The sequence below is a fragment of the Perca flavescens genome, chromosome 10, assembly GCF_004354835.1.
Source record: "Perca flavescens isolate YP-PL-M2 chromosome 10, PFLA_1.0, whole genome shotgun sequence".
Taxonomy (NCBI): Eukaryota; Metazoa; Chordata; class Actinopteri; order Perciformes; family Percidae; genus Perca; species Perca flavescens.
Window position 1 is genome coordinate 13,307,835 of NC_041340.1, and position 27,188 is coordinate 13,335,022.

General features: G+C 40.5%; 1 protein-coding gene across 1 annotated transcript in view; it reads right to left on the reverse strand.

The window, feature by feature from the left end:
- Positions 1-27,188, reverse strand: part of glra4a (glycine receptor, alpha 4a) — a 55,996-nt gene that overhangs the window by 13,500 nt on the left and 15,308 nt on the right. The window contains exons 2-4 of the mRNA XM_028590232.1: positions 6,381-6,511; positions 2,447-2,514; positions 839-1,062 (exon numbers count right to left, since the gene is read on the reverse strand). Coding sequence (XP_028446033.1) covers positions 839-1,062; positions 2,447-2,514; positions 6,381-6,511 — 423 coding nt within the window. The remainder of the gene's footprint in view (positions 1-838; positions 1,063-2,446; positions 2,515-6,380; positions 6,512-27,188) is intronic.

Consider the following 27,188-nt stretch of genomic DNA (forward strand, 5'->3'; position numbering starts at 1 on the left):
GGCACAAAAGGGCTCAAGGAAAAGATACCAAATAGGTTAACAGATTACAAGAGTGTGACAGTGAAATAAATCATGCTTTGTTTTGCAAAGTATGAAACGGGAGTCAGGAGTAGCCTATGTGTGCAATTCAATAAAATTGGACAAATGAAAAAACAGTTTTTCCTTTTTAAAAAGAGTAGATTGGAAAAGTTATTGAGTTACTCCACCATTTGATTAGTCATTGCACCACGGGGGAGAGAGAGAGAGAGAGAGAGAGAGAGAGAGAGAGAGAGAGAGAGAGAGAGAGAGAGAGAGAGAGAGAGAGAGAGAGAGAGAGAGAGAGAGAGAGAGAGAGAGAGAGAGAGAGAGAGAGAGAGAGAGAGAGAGAGAGAGAGAGAGAGAGAGAGAGAGAGAGAGAGAGAATTGTTGTATTTAGTGCACACAAAACTGTTTGATCCATCTCAAGTAAATGTTTGCACATCTTTAGTGCACATGCTGGTTTGGTTGACTATCCAAGAAAAATCATTTTACAATTGGAACTCCTTTGACACGCAAGCAGGGACTTAAAATATGTTGTTATGCAATAATTAAGCCATTTGCAAATTACCCATCTGGTGTAGAGTGTTGTAACCAAACAGACTTTAAAGTAGCACATTTAAGTTTCCTCCACTTGACGTTTCTGTGCATTTTGTCCACACCCTGCACTCACCACCAAAATCTCAGATTTCTGCATCACAACAACAATCTGATTATATCAAAGCAGTTGAATGGCGCCTCATCTCGAGAAGGATCTTCATCTGGCCACAACGGTACTCAACAGCTCCAATCTTTAAGGTTTGGGATTAATATTTGTAGTTACCTAATGCTGTATAGAACGCTGCCATCTTGGAAAATCCGTAGTAGCTTGTTATCAGTGGTGACCTCATGGAAATTGGCTCCTTTCTCGTTTGCAAAGAATAAATCAGGTTTCCAGATAGAGTCCAACATGGATGGATCAAGATCAAGGGAGTCGTCTGGGTATTCGCTGTACGCCAGGCGAGGGTCGTTCCAATTTTGCCGTAGAAATACATTGAGCCTGTAGTCCTGTGGAAGAACTCAGGGTAGTTAATGGAAAATAAACCAGCAGGGAAGGTTGCAGTACAGATGGGGATTTTAGAAGTGGATCATTCTGCAGTAGTGATTTGAGAAGTTTCTGGAGTCCATTCTAACTGATAATAAATTTAAGATGGCCAAAGCTGTTTTACTCTATAGAAGATGAAACCATGATAAAACTTTGAACAGTCTTGGATGGAATATAACTAAAGTCTTAATCTACAAAATGTATTTTTCCTTTGTTTCATATGCAATGATATAATCCACATGACAAAGAAATGGACCATGATGTAGGCTACATGTGTCCATCGTGCTTCATGTCATTATCGACAAGGACATGACTTCACTCTGATGTGGGGTGCACTGTTCACAATGGAGGATTTAAAACCGCAAACATTTTTAAAAAAGGGATTTAAATGTGCTTTAAAAATGCTTCTGTAAATATAAGTACTACAGTATTCAACTTTTACACCTCCAAATTATAATAATAATATAGTGCACACACACTAACATTATTACAGATGATCCATCATTTTAATGTAACCTTAATGGTTCCAAATAATAAATACATTACTCTTGCCCCTGCCTTACAATATTCATCAGATTTTGCTAAAGTACCTGATTGAATACGGATTGGTCAATCGTTGCAGCCATGTGCTGCTGGTGAGCTGAGGGTTAGCAATGCAAGCCATACCAAGGACAAGTACTGAACATAATCACTCCTGCCTGCAGCCAGCATACATGAATAATTCAGTAGAATTCCAATTTGTGCAATTAATTCAAAATTCATCTTTGGGCATTGCACATTGTTCCTTTTTCTTGCTTGTTCACTTCATTTATCAGAATGAAACACATGCTTCACCAGCGAACACAATGAAATCATTAGTGTTGTCGTTCTCTGAGCTGTTCTGACCCTCCACCCCCCCCCACCTAGACACCTTTAAACAGTTCACTGCTGCATTGTGCTGATCCAGCAGTTATAACACTATAAATGTAGACTTGAGGACAGCCATTTCTCCCCGAACCACTCGTGCCTCTTCTATATCCCTTTTCATAAATTTTCTCAATTTTTCATTTTAATTGCAGAGTGGACAGTTCATTATCAGCATGTCAGTGACCCATTGGTCTCTGAAGGTTGCACTGTTAAGCTCCAGGAAACAGAAATGAGGGAACGGCTTCAGCACTGAGTGGATTAGCAAAGAAGTTGGTAGGACAGAAAGAGGATGGAGTGTTTTAAGACTACTACAACTAAACCAATACAAACCATAATCCATAATTATATTTAGAAACAAATAAACTACAGTGATATTTTTAATACTGTTTTTCAGAATTGTTTTTCAGAGTGAAACATTTGAAATCTCCAAGGTCTTCTTACCATTGTAGTTTCTGTGATGGACCCAAAGCTGTTGATGAAAATATTACAGGTGACATTCACAGCTGGGCCTGAGGAAAGGAAAAAAAACATGCATTTACACATCTTTCTCCTCAGATGGGATTAATGAGATAACACCACATGAAAAAAACTATTGTGGCTTTTTTCAAGATTCCAGGCAGTTTCTTCAAGTTTCATCCAATACAGTAATTGTGGATGAAAATGTTACTGCAACACAGTCATGCAAGCTCTAGTTCTGCTATTGAAGGGCCTGCTCTTTAAAGACACTAGCCTTTCTTTAAAGGTACACGGTGTAGTGTTTTAAGTATTGTATTAGCTAAAATCAATGTCTTCATTCATAAATATGTGAATATCTTATCCTCCTAGGCAAAGAATTTCTTATCTGTATTTACATTAGACTGCAAAGTCCAAGGAGGCTTCCATGCCGTTCCGCCATTTAAAAAAAACTAAATATAATCGCTGAGAGGGACATAAAGCGCTAGCAACGCTTTTTCATTCAGAGCCAGCGTCAGGTGACTGAAACCAGCTGAAACGGAGAAGGAGGTCAGTGAGAGGCGCCTGTCACTGCCCTGGCAAATTTGAAAGCCTGCACTGCACTTTAGTTCATAATGGAGGATCATACTTATGTTGAACCATAGGAGAGGGAATCCTCGTCGCCAAAAAAGCGAAAAAGGGAATTAAAAAGGCAACGTGACTGACGAATTCAAAACACGAGGGTAAATATCGGGGTAGCCTTTCCCAGGTGGAAAGAGCTAATGAAGGAGAAAGACTTTCAAAGGGACGCTGAAGTTGCCGGCTTTCTTCTCGACAGGTAAGTCAATGTTACGGTCTAAATTACAAGGGTAATTACTTATACATGCTCACACTAATGATTCAATACAGTTTGCAGTTTGTTTGAAATAACAAACCTCATCACCCGAAAGAGAACTCGATGAAGCGCTATTGGAAGACATGTCATAGCTTCTTGGTACATAACGGCTACCGCAGTTGCAACACGCATTTGAAAAAGCGAGGCGCTAGAGAGCACTATTCGTTTGAATACAAAATATAATTTCACTGCTAAATGGGAGAAATTCCTACACAATGTACCATTAAGTGTAATTGTGTTAAAATCGATAATGTTGGGATTGTTAAAACTAAGAGCAAGGAAGGTCACAGAGATGCGTCTGCCCACATTTTGGTGTCTGAGAATATCATCAGTGTGCAACCCTGACTTTTGGAATTACGTTTTATGCTACTACTTTCCAACAGCAAATTTGTGAATTAGGTTTTTATTAACTTAATGACGTATAGCATCATAACATATTTGCATAATTTTCACTCACAACTTATTTAGTTTGTTTTCCCCCTAGAATATCCTGGATGTGGCTCTCGCAATACAACATCCTGTCATTAGCACCTACTGCATGGCCTACTTATGACAAAAGATGTATGTACTTTTTAACAGTTAACCAAAACCATGATCTCTTCCTAACCTTAACCAAAGTGCTGCTGTTGCCTAAACAGAGATTTTCAATTTGTGAGGTGTGCATCTGGAGGGAGAGATGTGAGGCAAAGATGCTGCATGGGGGAAAAGGGACAGGTGCAAGCCAGTGTTCTACAAACAACAGGAAGTTAGTTTTTTTTGTTTGGCTCATTTTTTTTGCCTGCTTATCAACACTGTCAGCAGTTGGAGCAACAGCAGCAGCTGTGACACACAGCTCATGGATGCAATGATGGCACTTTAAACCCCTTGAGGCCCGATTGCTTTGAATTTGCATCAAAAAAATGTCTCCGTCTCTGAGTCATAACTCAGTAAAATCTAAACACAGACATGATACACATAATTATAGATTCATTACACTTCCGAGGATATCATTATCCATCACGCATAAAAAAACATAAATCCACTTAGAAATTATAGAATCTTGGTCATCATAGCTCTTCGTCATGTTTTTAAAGTCCAGCTAAAATCCCATTGGTGCTTTTTTTTTTGTCAAGAATAATGTCACCTTTTTTAATTAATGTATTATTTACATGCTGTTTTTAATGTGCTGCAGCTGAGCAGCTAATAAGCTATATAGCCTGCAAACTGACTTGCCAATGCAAAACTAGGGAGCACCATCATGAAACAGACGCGTAACTATTGCTAAGCAGGGTAAGCCGTGCTTACGGGCCCGGACCAATAAGGTTCCCGCATCACTGGAATATATTGATTGACAGCCGGGGCCTCCTATTGCATTTTCATTACTCGAAATTAATTTCCTTGTTTCTGATATGAAGACGAGACGTGTGTGACTCGAACGTCTCACATTTACCAACAAAACATACATTGAAAGGCCGTGCAAAACTTTTCAGACCGTCCTGCCAACCTGTATACATTTTAACATCAATGTACGCTGTGACGTTTTTTCACTCTATAGTCACTGAAGCGGCTGCTGTTTCAATACCGTCGGCTCTCTGCAGCGGGTGGGGCTGCTGCTCCATTTCTCCCGTGACTGACGTGCGCACGCACACACACAAAATCACACACGGTGGGTGCAGGAAATAACGCAGATGAGACAACACGATGACCTAAATTGAGGACAGCTACGCTCAATATTGTAAGTGCAATGATAAGTTAAAGTCCAATAAGTACTTTATCAAACTCTATGAATGTGTGTGGCCAGGATAGGAAATTAACTAACAATGTAACTATCAACAAGCCACTGACAGTAACATATGTTCATATTTTATTCATTCAATAAATTATTTTTTTATCTTAAATCCACCAGCCATTTTCATATTATACCAACATCATCATCCTGAGCCTTTTTGGTAAGGTTCCTAGGAAATCTCAGCCCAGAGTAATTAATTAATAGTAATAATTATTATTCTCCCCAAAACAAGTTTCCTTTTTATTTTTAAAGAACTATATAAAAAAATTGCAACTTTTTTTTGCAACTTTCACTGCCTTCTGCAACTTCATTGCAACAAACATACAAAAGACATTGCAACTTTTATCGCAATTTTTTACAAAAGCTCCCATGAAATCAGGCATTTTGGGCTGCAACAATCTAAAAAAAAAGGCAGTGAAATCCTAGAAGGACTGCCCTTGTGTGTTTTTTCATGTGTTATGGTGCGCATTCACCAGTGTTTTTTTGTTGTTGTGATGCGCGTAGGCTACTCCTGATTTTGTCAGTCATCTTATCTCTTATATGCTGTGTCTCTATGATCCTATCCTGTCCTATTTATGGTAGCCTACTCATGGACATTGCGCCATCATCACGTGCTGTAGTAGGGGGCCACGCCTTCATCATCCTGGATAGGGGTGTTGGCTCTTTTACGCCACTGTCATGAAACCAAAATATATAAAATAAAAAAAAAATTCTCTTTTTGGTTTTAGAATTTTTCCTCTAAACAGAACACAAGCCACTGTTGCAGATGTCTCGATTATTTCTAATGAAACAGTTGACAGTGTCAAACTGTGAAAACCCCTGCCTAGAGTTAACACACAAAGTACTCCCTGTGCGTGTGGTACAAAAATGTAGCACCAAAAAAACATTACCAGTAAACCTACTCCAGACAGCAATTACGTTTCCTTCAAGACATAATTGTGGAGACAGGGATGCAGGGTGCTTGTGCGGCATGGTCAAATATTATGTCTCTTAATTAAGTCAACATCACACTATACCCACTATAATTAAAATACAAATAAACTACACCACTGTGTGTGAAAGTGAAAAATTGGACAAGTTGATGCAATATTTATACTGAGAAGCTAGAAATCTCAGTATCAGATCATAGTTTCTGATGGAATAGCATACAGCACATACACATGAGAATGGTCAGCTGTTTAGCTTTCACAGCACAGATCCACTGGTCTTTGTTTTATTTTATTTAGCTTTATTTTCTTGAGGACTATTGTGATGGCCTGCCTACTTGGCATATATCGTACCTTTGAAGTTGGGTCTGATGCGGGCATCATATCCTGATGTTTTCCCCATGAGCTTGTCCAGGAAGTCTGAGGGCGACAGCGCTGGTCCTGCCCTGCCGGGGGGCTTTATCTCCTCCTTACAGGAGCTCAGTCTGATATTACCCAGGGAGGGAGAACGGGGGGATCAAATACGAAGACAAAAAAGAGAAGATTTGAGAAACAGCAGAGGAGTGTGTGTGGTATGAGAGGTAGCAGGCTTAAAATAATAATAATGAAAATCTAACAGAATGAGAAGCCAACAGATATCACCAAGTCAGTCATTAGCAAAAAATACCCAGCGGTGGTTGGGAAACTGAGTGTGAAAAATGACGATGAATGACTTGCCTCAGCTGGCAACTAAAAGCATATCTATTTCACATGTCTGAGATTTACAGTTTTTTTAGGCCCTAACTACAGAGAAGCAAAACAGAAGCAGAGGTAAACTTGTCCCTCTCTTGTGCTTCCCACAGCTCATGGCTTAGCAGGAGTAAGGCTTGACAGATTGATGGCTCAATTGTAATGCTACGAATGTCACACCGGGGAAAGGAAGGAGTTGATACAAGCTCCAGTGAGGCTCAGGCAGCTACTGACAGGAATAACCAACAGGCCAGAGTAAAAGTAAAGAGAGAGAGGGAGAAAATATTAAAGAGAGATAGAAAGAAGTGTATAAGGAAACAAGGAAAATGCTCTTTAAGGTTTGCAATGTATTTGATTTCTTACTGACCCTTGCTGTAGCACAGCTGATTGCACCCCACACTCTTGATACAATTGTTAACAGTTCACAATCTGTCATGATCTGAAACTCCGAAGTACAGATGGCTGGTTTAATGCCCTCCGAGGCACAGCTTTGCTGATGCCCTGTGTTCTCATGAGTAGGTGTAGCTAGTCGCTGATCACCCATCTTACAGCCTCTTAGCTGTATTTAGAGCAACATAAAAAGGTATCGCCAGGGGCTTTTGGATCAAGGAATTTATAGAGGATATACTTCAAGAGTAAAGCTGAGTTAAGCGATCTTCCACTTTTAGTTGTGTAGGCAACAATTAGGAATTGTTTCTGAATGAAGCTATAGTGATGGCTATCATTTTGACTACTTCCCTGTGTTATAATTATGACGCTATAGTTAAATATGGGGGATATTTGAGAATTACTCCACAGAATATTGAGCAACAATACGTTTAAGAAGGTTTACTTTAAAAAGATAATTTTGGTCATTAGATTGCTTACTGACACACCTACATACGATACGATACAACTTTATTGTCAGCCAAAGGCTGAAATTCTTTGTACATTTGAAGTGACCTTGCTAACTCATGATTTGTCAATGGTTCCAAGTCTCAGATCAATTCCTCAGTGGTCTATGGTTCCCAATCTTAGATCAATTCCCCTGAATTGACGGTCTGTCCAGGACCCACACCATCTAAGGTCCCCCCCCCCCACCAAAAATAAAAAATATCATTAAAACCACGCTGTGTATTTTAAGTAACAAATACTTCAAATAATTCAGTAAGTAGTAAAACAATGCAAACGCAAACCGGGCAAAAGTTTGCTTAACCCACAGTGGTTTGGTTCAATGCTTGGTTTTCTCCCTTTATATTAAGGTGCACAGAAGTCTGGTGGGACATGAGAGAGAATGAATTGCGTCAGTAAATAGGTTGGCAAGGCTGTTTTATTCACTATAAACAACGAATGAAGTGATTGTTTTCTATAGTACAAGTGATGCTGAGTCATTAATAAATTAGTCATGACAAAAAAATTATGTATTTTTCCACAAGTCTGCTATGTTAGCAGTTATAAAGTTACTTAGCTTGTTTGGTAGCTTGTTGGATTGTTAGTTAGCTAACTTGCTAATTCCACCCACGTGCTTTCACTCATCTGGCGAGAGCGTTATGTTTTTCTACGCTGTGACAAGTGTGTGAATGAAACATTAAGTTAAACTTTACTAATTTAGTGGCCGGCTGGCTAGTTAGTTAGCTTGCTTGCTAGGAGGCTCAGTTCTTAGTTCAGCATCAGCTGTATTAGAGAAAAGAATCACTTCATCCACTTTAAAAATTCATGTTTAAAGTGGATAAAATAGCTTTGCCAGCCTACCTAGTGGAGTTCCACAACTACACACATTATTTGTCTCCCTCTCAATAATTGCTCTTAAGAAATTTTATTTGTTTATTGTTCCCCCCATCTGTTAGATGAAATGTATGCCCATGCTAATCATATCAATAGATTCTATCCCTGTTGCCACACTACTAGTATTGTAGGACTAAAAATAACACAAGCACCCTACACCTTTTGTTGATTTTCCCAGAGGAGCTGTGCCCACATCTCAGTCTTTCTCACATTATATAGCTCAACTCTCACTGGTCCCCTGACTCCATTGCTAAAGTCCACTCTCTAGTGTTGATGATTTTATAGTACATTGGTACTCATATCATCCTTCTCCCACACACCCAGTTACAAACTCACAAAGGTACACAGGGAGATGGATTGATGGTCAGATAGAAAGCCATTAATAATAAACGTTCTGTCTTGGGTTGTGCTTGTTTTATGAATCTACACAAAACAATAAAATATTGTGTTTGATCTCAAGTGTGATTTCTCTGACAGTTGGTCACAAGCTTTCAGAGACAAATGATTGTGACAATAAATGTTGTAGTTTTCGAGATATATTGATAGAAGAAGAATGGGCCTCTTAAAGATCTGCATGTTCTAGCATAGATTGGTGAATGTATTTTGACACAGGCAGCTGATGACGATGATGATGAGAGAAGTCCATTATGTGACATTTCTGGTGTGAAAATCATAAAGGTGGTTCACTACAGTTACAGAACTCAGTTCCCTCAAAGCCAAGACACAGCAGGTCTAGCCCTTAACACAAGGTTAACTTCTATACTGTTCATTCATGAGTCAGTACTTGAAGTCAACACTATTAACTAACACATACACTTCCAATGCAATTTCCAGTGAAATGCAGCCTGGATCTGTAGAGCTGTCTGTGAGTCATCTCTGTTTGTTGATGCTAATAAACAATGATGAAACAAGAGATTCCTCAGCTGCAAAACATCTTATTTATATGACGCCTCTTGATACTGATCAAACACAATGGTCCGCACACAGTATGCATTTACAGTATATGATCAGATAAGGTCTTAACATGCATTATGGAACAGTTACATTTAGGCTTTACTTTGTCATTGTTTGGTAACCCTTTACAATAAGGTAAACAAAAATGTAGTTACTGAGGAACGAATGGTTAGTTACTGATTGACTGTGATTCAAGCACTAATGATTAGTTTCTGGTAAACAGACTGGTAGCTAATGTTAAATTAATCAGTAACTAATCATTAGCTAACCATTCACTACTCATTCATTTAACAGTAGTTACCAGTCTGTTTACCAGTAACTAATCATTAGTGCTTGAATCACAGTCAATCAGTAACTAACCATTTGTTACTCATTTGTTCCTCAGTAACTACCTACATTTTTGTGTACCTTATTGAAAAGTGTTACCCATTGTTTCTATGTCAGTAATTGTTCATGGGTCTAATAGCAATATTCTCTAAATCTGCAGCATTTCTTTTTTGTGGTTCTGGGTGGATTAATGATGAAAAGCTTTTATCTTTAAATTCTTTATTTAGGAGCACAAAGACAAGTTCTTCACATTCAGGAATAACTGTATTTAATTATCTGCTACATTATTCTGTCTGAAACCACTCCATTCTTAAATGGTGTTCCTCAGGGCTCTGTCCTAGGTCCACTTTTATTCTTACTGTACATTACCCCTCTTGGAAAAATTTTGAACAACTTTAACGATGTGTCATACCATTTTTATGCGGATGACATACAGTTGTATTGCTCGTTCAATGACTCTGAGTTACACAAACTAACGGATTTATTGGACTGTATTTCCTGTGTAAAATCGTGGCTTGCTAGTAACTGCCTCCAATTAAACGCGAAAAAGACTGAAACCCTGATTGTAGCCCCAGACAACAAAATTCCATCCATCATCCAACATCTTGGTTCTCTGAGCTCCACTGTCCAGTCGAGCATCAGAAATCTTGGTGTCTGGTTTGACCACTCAATGTCTTTGGACTGCCATTCGAGCCTTCTGGTCAGAAATTGTTTTTATCATCTAAGAAATATTGCAAAATTGAGGACAATTTTAACAGACTCTGACCTTGAGATGGCTATTCATGCTTTTATCTCTTCATGTTTAGATTATTGTAACTCTCTTTTTATGTTTCTTAACAAATCTGCTGTAAATCATCTTCAAATGGTTCAAAATGCTGCGGCAAGGCTTTTAACAGGATCTGGCAGAAGGACACACATTAATCCCATTTTGTCCTCCCTACATTGGTTACCTATTAAATTTCGTATTGAATTTAAAATATTGGTTTTAACTTTTAGAGCTTTAAATGGTCAGGCCCCAGAATACATTGCTGACTTGTTACGTTCATACTCCCCAGGCCGTGCCCTTCGATCAGCAGGCCAAAGTCTCTTAATGGTCCCAAAGACTCGCTATAAAACACGGGGAGACCTGTCCTTCAAGGCTGTAGCCCCCAGACTCTGGAACGCCTTGCCCTTGCTCCTCCGTGTGGCTGATTCTGTTGATTCTTTTAAAACGCAACTCAAGACACTGTTATTTAAACAAGCTTTTAGCAGACTGGGTTTAATTTCTTTGACTTTTTAAATGTTTTATCTTCCAATGTATTTCAATGTGGTTGTACCTTGTGAAGCACTTTGTGATTTTTATCTGTGAAAAGCGCTCTATAAATAAACTTTACTTACTTACTTACATGCATCTCAAAGTGTCAGAAATTCAACATTTCGTATTATATGAACATTTAGTTTCGATTTCTGCCTAACAACTATTTTTCTTGCCTAATCCTAGTTTAAGTGAACTCTTTATGATGAGGTCTACAGCTGAACTTCTCACCCTGTGCAGTGGGAGGAGCTGTGGATTTCTGCTTTCCCTCAGGGATTACATCACCTCTCGATCAGCCCTCGTGCATTTCTAATTGGACTCCTCACTATTGTGTATGGTGTGATGCTTCAATGGTGGCTATCTTATATCATGGAAACAGAAACGGCCCAAGATTTTTATCTTTACATTTTTGGCACAAACCCATCTGCTTTAAATTTGCATCGAGAGGGATGACTCTTGACAGGTTTATAAGGCAGTGCAGCATGTAAAAACGACAAAACTGGATGCCCCCCAAAAAATGTCTTCATTGGTAAACAATATACTGTGTAGTATATCTTATGCAATTGTTTTTGGACGTTAGGTCTTTTGAGGTTAATCTTCTGTACAACAGCCAATCTTAAAATTATATCTGCAGTTTTGAGTGACTATAAAACTACAAGTGTGACTGCAAGTGGCTCCTCAAAGCTCTCAAAGCTAAATTATGTGGTTCTTTGTCTGAGTGATTCAATTATTAAGATGCTCTTTGCTGACATTTAATGAGCCTGACCTTTTACTTCCCTCTACCTCCCTTTCATTTGAGCATCCGTGCCAGACTGCTGTCTAGAATACGTAACAGCTCTTTCTTTCCTTCCACTATAGAGCAAGTTTTGGCAGACACTCTTGTTAGTAAGTGACTTTATTTGGCTCTGACAGCAAAGCTGATTCAACGCTAAAACACAGTTGTGTATAGACACTTAGAAGTAACAGAGGTGATTATACAAATTTAGAATTTAAACAGCTGCTCATAAATGATTTTTTTTTTTTTTACACTGAGGAGAATCCTAAATAGACATTGAATACATGGTTTTATTCTTGGCATCCTTTGCAAATATAGACCTGCAAAGTAACCACACAGACTTAAAAACTCAGTATTTCTGGATAGTCTGTGCTCACAAACTCAAACTAGTGCAGTCTACAGCTACTGTATGACAGGGAAACACTGTTGTGACAAACCTGTCAAGGCTGTGCTGTCAGCAGATAAACCACGGAAAGCCACTACATGAGGAGCTCATCTGTAAAATGACTTTGCATTTTATTACCGTTTCACCCCACCTGGCTTTAGGTAAAAAATTCAGTCAGCCATTCATTTTAATCAAAGCATGTGTACACATGACCAACGGTTCAGGAAAACAGCATCCAGTCATTTTCTGGAAACATGGATGCATGACCATGGTTGCCTTTCTTTCCAATTTTTCCTCACAGAAAAATGCTCCTTCAGCAATAGCCAGTTTGTGGTGGCAAACATTGTTTATATAATAGGTGTATATCCATAATGATCAGTTAAAGAGACCTAATCAGAGTGGATCCAGACACACTATATATGTGTGCAACCTAACCCTACAGCAACGGACAAGAACAACATCAATTCTTCTCCGGCTTAGAACTACTTCCTGCATTGGCACTGAATGTTGGCAATGGATTTAAACCATGAAGTGTATGTAGATTTGTCCAATATGGATATAATTCCTACAGATACTAGGCTTTTTGCAGCTTGTGGTTGACATGCATGTAGAGTTCCAGTTATGACGTAAATTGCAAAGTGGGTAGTCTGTCTCAACGCATGTACATTGCTGGGATGAAGCCTGTCATCCAGCACTGGATGTCCCTCCCCTCTCACCATCTCCGCTATAGAAGCACGACGGTTGTGATTGGTTTAAAAAGAATACAGTACAAACAAACCAGAGCATTTTTCCTGTATCCCATAGTAGACAGGCGGTGTAGCCAGACCATACTCTGTCGCTGATACAGGTCTGGCAATATGAGAATACGAAGTGGGTTAATGGATCCTTAAAGCTTATTTTAGCAGCTCATCATTCAGAAGCCTCTATTAAGGTATGAAAAGTAGGTTTGTACAAAGGCAAGGATTGAAAGGCAGCATAACTTGTACCCATTTCTAGTGAAATATATAATTTAGTTAGAATTAATATATAACCATACACAGTAAAATAAAAGAAGCTGGAGCTGTCATTTTGTATACAGTACATAAGGCTCAAATGTAAGTGGACATAAATGGACTGGGGAGAGAGGGGTGGGGGTGGCCGAAGTCAGCAAGAGATCAACTTTTCTTTACATCTTACAAAATTCCCTGCTTCCTCTTTTATTTCTTACAACATAAAGCCTCAGTGTATATAATACAAATATGGACTGACATAAATGCTTGCTAGTGCTCTAATGCTTTTAGATATAAGTTAATTTATACATACAGTACCTTCAGTCCACAAGACTGGTTGATTGGTTTTCACCTAAACAACAAGCATTTTTGTCTGTAAGTTATCATCTTATTCTGTTTAACCTCACTGAGACTCAGATTCAGAAGTAACCGAGAAAAATAGCTCTAATTGGATGGGATGCTGCCCATGGAGTGCAAACATATTCTTGTAATTGCTTTTTTTATTAAGAAGATGGTGATAAAAGAAAAGCACATCATATCGCACTATGGCTGTTCACTGTTTTCCTACAAGGAAGCAAGGGGGGATATCAGGCCCATTAGACATCCATGCATGAACACACTAACTTTTTACTGCCATTAGCATAATGGGAAACAGAACAAAACTGCTATTGCCGCTTGTTGAAACACATTGCTCTAATTTCCTACTTGTCCAATTGCCCTTGACATCCACTTGAGTTGTAGGTATTGCTCTCATATAAGGGCTCTTACTTTGAGGCGGAATGGAGGAGTTTTAACTTTCTATCAGGCTTACCAAACCATACGTATTGACTTGTGACAGGCCTTTTTATTAAAGTACATTCAACCATAGCTTGCTTCATGGTAATCCAATGACATGTCATTTTTTTTTTTTTTTTTTTTTCATGACCTGTGTAGCCCATTGTCTTCACACTGCTGTATGTGATGGCTTATGGCTACTGCTGTCCCGTTTGATCAATAGGCTCATGGGGAATGAGATTTGGAGCACACTGCAATTTATCCTTACAAATCTATCGTCAATGACATGACCACTGTCACTCCTTCACAGTGACACCTCTAGGTATGGAAACATTGATAGGGCTGTCTACAGTAGAAACCTTCTCACTGAGCCTGGCTAACATCAATGAGTAAACCACATCTGGATGTCCAGTGAAAAGAGGAGACATGGATCACAACTTAAGTATTTATAAGGATAGAAAACATACTTAGACAACGCATAGGGGCCAAAATGGATGCAGTCAGAATGTAAAACTCCATGACAAAATACATAATGCCGCACTTCAATACACTTTCTGTATGTCAACAATAAGTCAGTTTAGTAGGACCTACGTGAAATGATGTGCAGAATAAGCCTCCAGTACAGAGGTCTCCTTTGCAAGGCAGATTACTCTAAATTGTTCCACGGTTTTATGATGTCATGGGAGAAGCCTACAGGGCATATATTCATATTCAATGTATAGTAGATAAAATATGAGCCGAATGGATTTGAAATTACTCCTGAATTTTTCAGACAGTTCATTGTTGCATATTACCTCCATCTGTAGAGCAATATCTGTCATTATGCAGTAGCAAAAGACTTAATATACTGATTACAGTTTTTTTTTAAAGACTATGGGCTGCATTCTGTTTTGCTGCTTTTGTTCAAGCATAAGGCAGCCAACATTCTATATTTTTGCTACTTTCTACTTAATAATTTTAAATGTTACAAAATTATATACTTTGGCTTCATAAATTATGGCACCCATGTTCATCGTATTGAGGGTCAGCATGTTTTTTTTTGGACAAAACAATTTATTGTTGGGTTTAGTCTTTTCATTGGTTCTGTTATGTGGTTCTGGAAGTAAAAAGAATAGTTATATACAATATAACATAGTGTATATTACATTGCCTCAGCAACCTTACTATTTTTATACACCTCAGTATATGTGTGGATCAAAGAGTCAAAAGGCTAAACAGCTGAAAGTATAGAAGAACAAAGATAGTTGGCTGATTAAGCAAACTTTAAATAATGGCAGAGACACATTCCCATTAGATATGGCAGTGTTTACTGGGCTTGCTTTCAATAGCATCCCTATCTTTGAACTATTTCTGTTACCCTGTGTTATCTTTGATCTTTTGTTTTGTAGTAAAACATAATTAGTTCAGCCATGAGCCAATGCTAATGGTAGAATTTACTTCTTGTCAAGGTATATTTAGCTGTCTTAATGCAAACCCCAGGGTTTAATAATTTAGAATAATCCATGCTAGCACAGAGTAAATCACAACTCTGCGCCATTGCGCATGCATTCTAATTGTAATGCAATCTTTAATCTTGTGGGAATGAGACTTGACATCTCTGGACTACCCAGCAAAAAATATGTTTCCCTGCTTGTGCCACAGTAATGACAAGGGCACACAATGAGCTGCGGTTTGATGACAGATTTATGCTCATGATGGCCTGTTTATTCTACACTGAACTCCAACTACCACCCCAGCCTTTTCCCATGCAGCCCTAACTAATCTCTGTCACTATTATACATTGTGGTTGAGTGACTTAAAAAGTCAGTCCTACTCCATAATTGACACATCTTCTGTGAAAAGGTCACGACAGGATGCATTGTTGAGGCCACACACTTGATCTAGCAAATACAATCTTTTTGTGCTCATCTCAGAAATATACTTACATTTAAAACTTGTGGAATTTAAGAAACTGCAGAAATGTCAGATCCATGAGAGCTCACTGTATGCTGTATGCTTGATTCATATACCAGGATTGTAGTAATGTAATCTGAGCCTTTAACTATATTTTGATCTGATATTGTCACTGCCACTGCTGGGTGGTTGTGTGCTTTTGGGCCTTATAGTTTCATTGCACATCAATTCTTGAAACCCAAGTAAATGGAGCCCTTAGTGGATTTATGCTCATCCTTATGCCCCATAACCAACATGCCATTCATTAACTCAAACACTTCCCAGCAGAGCAATATAGGGAAGTTGAGAAGCCTTGTTTTTGTGAATGTCCTCTGACGTGTGCTCATTGTTACATCCTAGTGAAACTAAATCACTTGTCTTTACTAGTCCACTGTGTAAAACAATGAAGAAAAAACAGATCATCATGGTCAACAGCTTCCCAATTCTCTGATTATAACTTTTACAAGCCACCAAGATTTGAATAAGAAAAAAATGAGAGTATAGCATAGAAACACCGAACTTTGAGGAAGAAATGTGTATTTACCTGATTATGAAGTGTTCAGCATTTACCTCCTGTTAGCTCTCCCCGAAGCTAAATCAAACAAACGCATGGTTTCCAGCCGTGGCAGTTTAAATGGCAATCTCTGTGATAAACCTGAGGAACAGACCTTTCCCCTTAAGGGAGATGAATCTAGCACAGAGCATCTTCAGACCTACCCATCTTCCAGAAGTCTTTCTAAGCCTCTCTGTATTCAGGCCACCTTTTCCACATTAAAGATCTGATATCAGCACGGATTGCCTCCTGTCAGTCTCTGTGAAACAGAGCTAGCAGGATTTCAGATAGAGAAAAGGGAGTATACTGACTGCAAAAGATTGCTTTGATGTGTCTGCTTAGGGGCTTGAGATGGTCTGTGGCAGTATCCTCATACAGTACTCCTCACCCCATAAGCTTTAGGTTTGTTTTGTCATGTTGCTGGCCACTGTAAAGTGCTACAATAGATGTCCATTTAGTTCTTTTGGATGAAACAAAATACCAGAAATCACAATGTATTTTTTTTTAAATTTATTTGTATGATACAGCTGCAAATAAGTATTTGAACACCTGAGAAAATCAATGTTTTGTGTACAGTAGCCTTTGTTTACAAGTACAGAGGTCAAACGTTTCCTGTAGTTTTTCACCAGGTTTGCACACACTGCAGGAGGGATTTTGGCCCACTCCTCCACACAGATCTTCTCTAGATCAGTCAGGTTTCTGGGATGTTGCTGAGAAACACGGAGTTTAAGCTCCCTCCAAAGATTCTATATTGGGTTTAGGTCTGGAGACTGGCTAGGCCACGCCAGAACCTTGATATGCTTCTTACAGAGCCACTCCTTGGTTATCCTGGCTGTGTGCTTCGGGTCATTGTCATGTTGGAAGACCCAGCCTCGACCCATCTTCAATGCTCTAACTGAGGGAAGGAGGTTGTTCCCCAAAAATCTCGCAATACATTGCCCCGGTCATCCTCCCCTTAATACAGTGCAGTCGCTCTGTCCCATGTGCAGAAAAACAGCCCCAAAGCATGATGCTACCACCCCCATGCTTCACAGTAGGGATGATGTTCTTGGGATGGTACTCATCATTCTTTTTCCTCCAAACACGGTTAGTGGAATTATGACCAAAAAGTTCTATTTTGGTCTCATCTGACCACATGACTTTCTCCCATGACTTCTCTGGATCATCCAAATGGTCATTGGCAAACTTAAGACGGGCCTGGACATGTGCTTGTTTAAGCAGGGGAAACTTCCGTGCCATGCATGATTTCAAACCATGACGTCTTAGTGTATCACCAACAGTAACCTTGGAAACGGTGGTCCCAGCTCTTTTCAGGTCATTGACCAGCTCCTCCCGTGTAGTTCTGGGCTGATTTCTCACCTTTCTTAGGATCATTGAGACCCCACGAGGTGAGATCTTGCATGGAGCCCCAGTCTGAGGGAGATTGAGAGTCTTGTTTAGCTTCTTCCATTTTCTAATGATTGCTCCAACAGTGGACCTTTTTTCACCAAGCTGCTTGGCAATTTCCCCGTAGCCCTTTCCAGCCTTGTGGAGGTGTACAATTTTGTCTCTAGTGTCTTTGGACAGCTCTTTGGTCTTGGCCATGTTAGTAGTTGAATTCTTACTGATTGTATGGGGTGGACAGGTGTCTTTATGCAGCTAACAACCTCAAACAGGTGCATCTAATTTAGGATAATAAATGGACTGGAGGTGGACATTTTAAAGGCAGACTAACAGGTCTTTCAGGTCAGAATTCTAGCTGATAGACAGGTGTTCAAATACTTATTTGCAGCTGTATCATACAAATAAATAGTTAAAAAAATCATATATTGTGATTTCTGGATTTTTTTTTAGATTATGTCTCTCACAGTGGACATGCACCTAAGATAACAATTTCAGACCCCTCCATGATTTCCAAGTGGGAGAACTTGCAAAATAGCAGGGTGTTCAAATACTAATTTTCCTCACTGTATATGTGTATATATATATATATATACATATATATTTTCATCTGTACCTCCAACACTTCTTGTGCTTTCTTTAAGCTATCATAGCTGATGCATGCCAATTTATGCTTCCGTTATGGACCTTACTGAAAGCTGAACTGCTGTGTTCACATGCAGGGGGTATAAACACCATGATCAAAGCAGCATATTATCTCTAATCTTCTCCATGTACTCATGTAGTCAAGGTAATGAAATGCAGCGATTAGAGAAATAAAATTATTTTTAGATGCAACCAAACTGGAAATGGAATTGCTTTGTGTGTGTGTGTGTGTGTGTGTGTGTGTGTGTGTGTGTGTGCGCATGTGTGTGTGTGCATATGCATTTTCAGTATATAAAAAGAGGGTTTCATCAGCTGTGTGTGCCTCCACATGTTGGGGCTCTGCATTCCCCAGCCCTCCCATCCTGCTTCAGTTGTAAAGGCCAGTGGGAAATCTCTCCAGCTGGATTCTTACAGAAGTAGTCAACAGTCTGTGTACAGTGAACATGCAATTGGAAGCCGTAGACTGCATGACTGTGATGATTAACGTCTTCCATTTGCTAAATGCACCTATATGGATAGAGGTGTCGGCTCCCATCAGTCGCAGTATAAATCACATCCTCTGATAGCATATGTTTGTTTTTCTGTTACCCGCAGGTCATTTCCAACTGCGATAATCTTTTTCTCCTATTAGCCATTTGCTAACTGCTTTGAGTGATTTATGCAATTGTGTTTTCCCTTCTATATATGGTATTAGCCCTTGGTAAGTCTTCCACAGTTCAGACTTTCCTCTGGCTACTCCCTTATAGTTATAAAATGGTTGCTGCTTACGTATGTAGGAAATAGGGTTTGGTAGCTTTCTCATTTTGCCCCAGGGACCATGGCACCATAGCAGTTACTGCATTAAAAGAGAGGCATGAGAAAGCCAAGGGCCAACGGGTGAGTCAGTGTGCGCTTGACCCCAGTTATGGTTCACCTGTGCCTTAAACCAAAAAATAAAAGCTACTGGGGTTTTGCTGTCAATCTGTATAGAGAAGTGATGTTTCAGCCCACAAGAGGTAAAGCAGATTGTCATACATAATATGGTTCCCACAAAAACACACACACACACACACACAAAGACAGCCGATGCACTCTACATGACCCATATTTTGGACATGACAGTGAGGACGAAGGAAGTTGTAGGCATAGCCGCTGGCCTGTTTCGCTCGATCAAGCTGCTGGCTGGAACCAACAGCGTCATGACAAAGCCACCATGGAGCTGGGTCTACCAGGGATTTTCTGAATCATACCCACAAGGGAGGCAGCCTAGAAAAGCTTTGTGAAATGCTAGTTTCTCATTTCACTCATGCTGCTAAGGTAGAATTTCACTACGTCTAAAGGTAGAAGTTGGTTTTTACCCTTTGATAACAATAGACTACACATTTTGGGTTTTGTGTAATTATGCTGGTACATTTGTGACCATAAATTATGTAAGGATAAGCTGTATTGTAACAGTTTTGGAGGCAAATGCCAGGCTAGCCAGATTACCTATGTAAAGACCACTCTATCTGTATTCAAGATAATTAATATAAAGGTAGTCCACCTTAAGTTAGTGAGCCTGTGCCGAAGTTCGCTAACTTTGGGGCTAACCCCTTTTTATTTAATCAGGTGGCAAGCAAGCCAGGGAACTTGGCTTAGGTCTTGAGGAGTTGTAGGATTTATTCACTGACAAATATCCTAAACTGTACACACTGCACTGCTACATTCACAGCTATAATGTTACTGTTACTTTCATATCTCTCTTTCTCTTCTTTGGACTGCACACAACCTACACACTAATGCACATTTAAAAATTAATGTACACATTGACAAATCTGTGAACACATTTACAGATTAGTGTTCATATTCACAAATCTTTGTACAAATCTGGATACATGTTTGCATATTCCTGTACATTTTAACAAATTTAAGTACGCATTCAGAGATTCTTGTACACAAATCTGCCGTACATACAGATTGAGATACAGTATCACCTCTCTCCACACACATTTGCAATCAATATTGCAACAATACCCCCACACTCCATTGTATAAGAGCAAAGTAAATCCTTCCAGATTTTACTGGGATTGGAATAGTTTTTTGTTGGTGTAATATGCCATAACCTGCAGACATATGTGACAAAGATTAAAAACCTATCTAAAATGTTTCATTACTAGGGTAATTAATGACAACAGCATAACCCGGTGTTATTAACAGAGTACTAGACACAGTTATCGAGTGTACCATTTATTGAAATCTCATCCCAAGAGAACCACAGGATTTGACACACTCTTTCAGGAAACAATGTGGGCGTCTTGTGGGGACATACAGACAGATGGAGGGAGTCTCACTGGTCAAGCACCAAAGTGAGAGAAATAATAAATTCAGGACTCACACTGTTGAACATGATAAAAAGAGGTCTCCAGTCCTATTATGGATGGTTAGGAAGCTCTGAGCCTAGTATTTGGCCTGAGATAACCATGCACAAAGTATGGCCATGCATGCCTAATAATGTGTGCATCACCAGGAACCTAAACACGATAAAATCACATCTTTTGAACATCAAGGCAGGCATCCAAGTTGTGTCCTCCAAGGACTCATTATAAAAAAAGTCGGAACGCATTCTTCCTGACCACGATGTCTACAATCTTTACTCAATGTCAATGTGACTTCAAAATGTGACATCATTAAGACAATTGGGCATTGAAATATTAAGGTTACCTTAAAATGACAATTTTAACTGTTTCACCAAACAAGGGCTTTAATTGAATTTTACTGCCAACTCAACACATGCGTTGCCTCATTTTTTGTGTACAGCAATTAGGTTCAGCTTCTTTTAGGATATCTTGGATGTGGCAATAACAATATGTCCAAATTCAGCTGAACTTCACCAACGTAACCAACCACAGTTAGAGTATGTGAACCATGTCAAAAGGTTATAGGTGAAGACTAACTTTAGAAGGTGTGACCAGTATCTAAATATTAACTCTAATTCAATTTAATTTTATTTATAGTATCAATCATAACAAGAGTTATCTTGAGACACTTTACAGATAGAGTAGGTCTAGACAACACTATGAATTCCAACATGCTCAAATACTGAACTGTAACTCTAAATAAATTGACCTTTGACCTCACCACATGCAGGTACAAATGCAAGTCAAAAAAGGTGGCAAACCATCTATATTCACATCTACCCTTGTAAAATCAAATACATGCATGAGAGGCTGTTTTATTAAATTATTTTAATGTAGAACAGTAAAAACTATGTATACTCTAAAATCGACACATGAACTTTATATAATTATCATTCATTATCGATTACTTATACAAGTCTCTACTATTACTCCCTATAAATATGTGATACATTATAAATATTACTATTAAACATTAAACTGTTAATTAATAAAACAATTGTTAATATGATTATCAGCCTGGCCCCACTAACATTATTTCAACAACTTACAGGAATCTGTCCGTTCAGGGGAAAACAAATGCCTGGCAGGCCATTGATTGAATAAAAAAAGGGGGATGAGTTAATTAAAGGCTCAGGATAGGATCTCATTGACTCAGATAAATATGGCTCAGACTACTTTCAGAGTCTCAAACATTTTGTGCAAATCCTGCCATAGGTTTAGTATCCCATTTCCATCCACTTAATTGAAAGAGGTGCAAAACAAGGGGTGTATGATTTTGCCCCAGACATTTGCTCATGTGGTGAACCATTCATAACTATAAAAAAATGCTAAATAACATACACACTTGCAATAGAAAAGCATAGCAGCAGAAACTCAATCTTTTTTACAATGACATTATATTGCTTGTCTCAAATAACCCACTGTAAATGACTAAACTCACTAGGTTTACTAAATTGGTTTAACATGTCAAATGCAATGCATATTTAATGGTCTTTCTCCAAAATGAGGCTTACTTATCTCTTCATCAGTTCTAGGAATCAACAAAGACAGTGATTTATTTCTGCTTCAATGGCAGATGATGAAATAAGCCTCGGAGGAGATACAATGTCAAATCTTTTACATCTTATGTGCAATTGGTTGTAAATTACAGACAGCAATTATGAGAAAACATCCTTGGTAGAGTCCTAGTCAAAGCTGCATTTTTTTCTAAATCATTCTCTCTAAGAAGCTGTGCACCAATGCAACCTGAAATTTGCAACAACCTTTAAAACTTAAACAGTTGTGTTCTCCCAAGAAAATCTTGGTTCGGCTACTGTCCAGCTTTTTTTATTTTCACTTGAGCACACTATATCATTAATATAGCCCGTCACCTGTCAAGGACAGTCATCTCACTAATGTGGGGAGAAAAACTCTGCCAGTGATCCAGAGGTCAGAGCACAAGGGATTTGTGGAAGTACACAGTGATCTGTGGTGTGTTACCCTTGAAGCAGCTTTGTACTGTGTATAAAAGACGATCACCTGCAGCCCACTTATGGCTAACAGCCCACTTATATCACAAAGTGTCAGATAATGGACACCAACAGTATGTCCAACCATCAATACAGAGCTATTTTTATGAAAACCGACTATTTGAGAACCTTTTGGATCTCTTGCTGTTACAGTGCAGAGAGCTACTGTAAATGTCAATAAGGTAAACTTTCAAAGGCATACCTCCTCATACACAAAGCAAACCATGGACATCAATGCAACATTTTTCTTTACTGACAGCAAAACTGTGATTGGGCATGTAATTTGGTTCTTCCTGTAGTGTGTGAGAGTTGTGTGCCCTAACATCAGAAACTATTTAATTCAGTGAATTACACAGGCTCCTGCATTGTGTCCCAACATGGACCACTCTCATTTCATGCTGCTGGAGAGGAGAGACCCCCTTACTGCCATTGTGTTATTTTACAAACACAGCTGTAATCCCCCTCAACGACCCTTTTGACGTCCTTTACCGCCTGACAAATTCTGCTTAACTGGTCATGTGTGACCTCGGCTGGAGTAAAATGGAGGAAGAGGGACGATTTTATTTGTTGTTTTGGCTTTTATTTTCACCACAGCCCGGCCTGTTTCCTTACATGAGTGACCTGGGTGTTAGTATGCAAGGATCAAAGTGTGTACAGTACATAAGCCACACAGGCTGTTTTAATCAGTGAGATGTTACGTTACATAGGAATGCTCTTCAGTGACTATAGTAAGTGCACCATTGCAAATAATGTTAATAGTACGAACAAACGTCTTTTTAATTCCAACTTTTCTGTGATATCTTATGTTATTTCCCCCCAAATTCCCTTTGTAAAGCTGGGCAGCAAGCACATGTAGAACCTTTAAGAACCTCTGGTATTATAAAAAGTCACATTTATATGTGCACAACATGCACTGGATGAAAGATTAGACTGTTGTGTTTTAGGTAAGTTGTAGATATTTTTTAAAAAGACTGATCTAGTGTAAAATAATGCAGGTACAATTCACAGCTGAGATTATGTCTATCCCTGTGCCTTCAAAGCAGTCCAAAAATGACATAATTTTTTTTAAACTGAATGTCAAAATTTATTGCAAGGGTCTAACATAATATAATAGTACATTTGTTTTAATTTAGGCACGCCACCCCAAAATATGGCGGGTGTTAAAGATTTAGTTTAATTTCAATTAAGGACAAATTTAGATTTTTTACAAAACCGGCAAAATGACCAAAATTAAAGCCAAAGGGTTTGATTGACGTGTTAATTTTACTTCATGATTAATACGTGCAGTGTGCTCTACTACTGTAAGCTTTAGCCTGCAGTATTTGGCTGATAAATTACAGGCCTTTGTAGTTACTGATTTATAGCAGCATGGTCCTTCTTAATGGTTCAGTTAATGGTTCAGTTTTGATTCAATTGCAAAGCAGAGTTTTAGTTTGACTTCACTGCCCACTGTTTCTTTTTGTCCAACCATATATTATGGGCTCTGGTTCACTTTCTTCCCGAAAGTGAAGTTTAATCAGCATGGACTGTATGGTCAGACATAATGACATGATGGAGGGTTTCATCATGGGCCACCACTTCATGTTCCTAATTGCAGAGAACATAATGACGTATAGCAGTGAACCTCAGACCAAAGTGCTGCTCTAGTCAATAAGTGGCCATTTCAATCTGAAGAAGAGTGGAGAGGTCCACTTAATTGCATCATCTTGCCACTATGTCACATATTTTGTTACCTATTGACCTGCACAGTATGCTGCGTTGGTTTGATCTGTGCACAGAGTGAAATATGTTGAAACAAAGAAGCACATGTATTTGTAGGCACAACTGTTGTTTTATAACGCCCAGTTAAGCCACCTGAAGCCTGCACATTAGCAGTGCTCCCACATTAGCTACAGTATCTGCCTGGTTTTCCTCTTATAGCCAGAGCAATTCAATTAATTTGTAAGTATACGGCCCATGGGCCCACCACCTGTGGGAGGAACCGCTGGGGTCGGGTGCGCTGCCACATGGGTGGCAGTGAAGGTCAGGGGCCTTGACGGACCAGACCCGGGCAGCAGACGCTAGCTCTGGGGACGTGGAACGTCACCTCTCTGTGGGGGAAGGAGCCGGAACTGGTGCGGGAGGTGGAGCGCTACCGGTTAGATCTACCGGTCTCGGTTCTGGAACCGTACTCCTGGATAGGGATTGGACTCTTTTCTTCTCTGGAGTTGCCCAGGGTGTGAGGCGCTGGGGGGGGTGTGGGTATACTCACAAGCCCCCGGCTGAGCGCCGCTACGTTGGAGTTTACCCCGGTGGAAGAGAGGGTCGCCTCCCTACGCCTGCGGAGGCTGGGGGCATTGAACCCGAGTGAACAATGTTCAAAGTTTCCATTGCTGTAGCTGCGGCGAGGAGCTGTGGTCTTAGGGTCTTAGGTGCCTCAAGGGGCGGTAACCCACGAACACCGTGGTGGACACCGGTGGTCAGGGAAGCCGTCCGACTGAAGAAGGAGTCTTTCCGGGATATGTTATCCCAGAGGACTCTGGAGGCAGTTGCAGGGTACCGAAGGGCCCGAAGGGCCCGAAGGGCCCGAAGGGCTGCAGCCTCTGCCGTGAAAGAGGCAAAGCAGCGGGTGTGGGAGAAGTTTGGAGAAGACATGGAGAAGGACTTTCGGTTGGCACCAAAGTGCTTCTGGAAAACTGTTCGCCACCTCAGGAGGGGGAAGCGGGGAACCATCCAAGCTGTGTACAGTAAGGATAGGACACTGTTGACCTCAACTGAGGAGGTAATAGGGCGGTGGAAAGAGCACTTTGAGGAACTCCTGAATCCGACTAATACGCCCTCTATGTTAGAGGCAGAGCTGGAGGATAACGGGGGATTGTTGTCGATTTCCCAGGCGGAAGTCACTGATGTAGTCAAACAACTCCACAGTGGCAAAGCCCCGGGGATTGATGAGATCCGTCCAGAAATGCTCAAGGCTCTGGGTGTGGAGGGGCTGTCCTGGTTGACACGACTCTTCAACATTGCGTGGAAGTCTGGAACAGTGCCAAAGGAGTGGCAGACTGGGGTGGTGGTCCCCTTTTTAAAAAGGGGGACCAGAGGGTGTGTGCCAATTACAGGGGTATCACACTTCTCAGCCTCCCTGGTAAAGTCTACTCCAAGGTGCTGGAAAGGAGGGTTCGGCCGATAGTCGAACCTCAGGTTGAGGAGGAACAATGCGGATTCCGTCCTGGTCGTGGAACAACGGACCAGCTCTTCACTCTCGCAAGGATCCTGGAGGGAGCCTGGGAGTATGCCCAACCAGTCTACATGTGTTTTGTGGATTTGGAGAAGGCGTATGACCGGGTCCCCCGGGAGATACTGTGGGAGGTGCTGCGGGAGTATGGGGTGAGGGGGTCTCTACTCAGGGCCATCCAATCTCTGTACGACCAAAGTGAGAGCTGTGTCCGGGTTCTCGGCAGTAAGTCGGACTCATTTCAGGTGAGGGTTGGCCTCCGCCAGGGCTGCGCTTTGTCACCAATCCTGTTTGTAATATTTATGGACAGGATATCGAGGCGTAGTCGGGGTGGGGAGGGGTTGCAGTTCGGTGGGCTGGGGATCTCATCGCTGCTCTTTGCAGATGATGTGGTCCTGATGGCATCATCGGCCTGTGACCTTCAGCACTCACTGGATCGGTTCGCAGCTGAGTGTGAAGCGGTTGGGATGAGGATCAGCACCTCTAAATCGGAGGCCATGGTTCTCAGCAGGAAACCAATGGAATGCCTTCTCCAGGTAGGGAATGAGTCCTTACCCCAAGTGAAGGAGTTCAAGTACCTTGGGGTTTTGTTCGCGAGTGAGGGGACAATGGAGCGGGAGATTGGTCGGAGAATCGGCGCAGCGGGTGCGGTATTACATTCAATCTATTGCACCGTTGTGACAAAAAGAGAGCCAGAAGGCAAAGCTCTCGATCTACCAGTCAGTTTTCATTCCTACCCTCACCTATGGTCATGAAGGCTGGGTCATGACCGAAAGAACGAGATCCAGGGTACAAGCGGCCGAAATGGGTTTCCTCAGGAGGGTGGCTGGCGTCTCTCTTAGAGATAGGGTGAGAAGCTCAGTCATCCGTGAGGAGCTCGGAGTAGAGCCGCTGCTCCTTCGCATCGAAAGGAGCCAGTTGAGGTGGTTCGGGCATCTGGTAAGGATGCCCCCTGGGCGCCTCCCTAGGGAGGTGTTCCAGGCACGTCCAGCTGGGAGGAGGCCTCGGGGAAGACCCAGGACTAGGTGGAGGGATTATATCTCCAACCTGGCCTGGAAACGCCTCG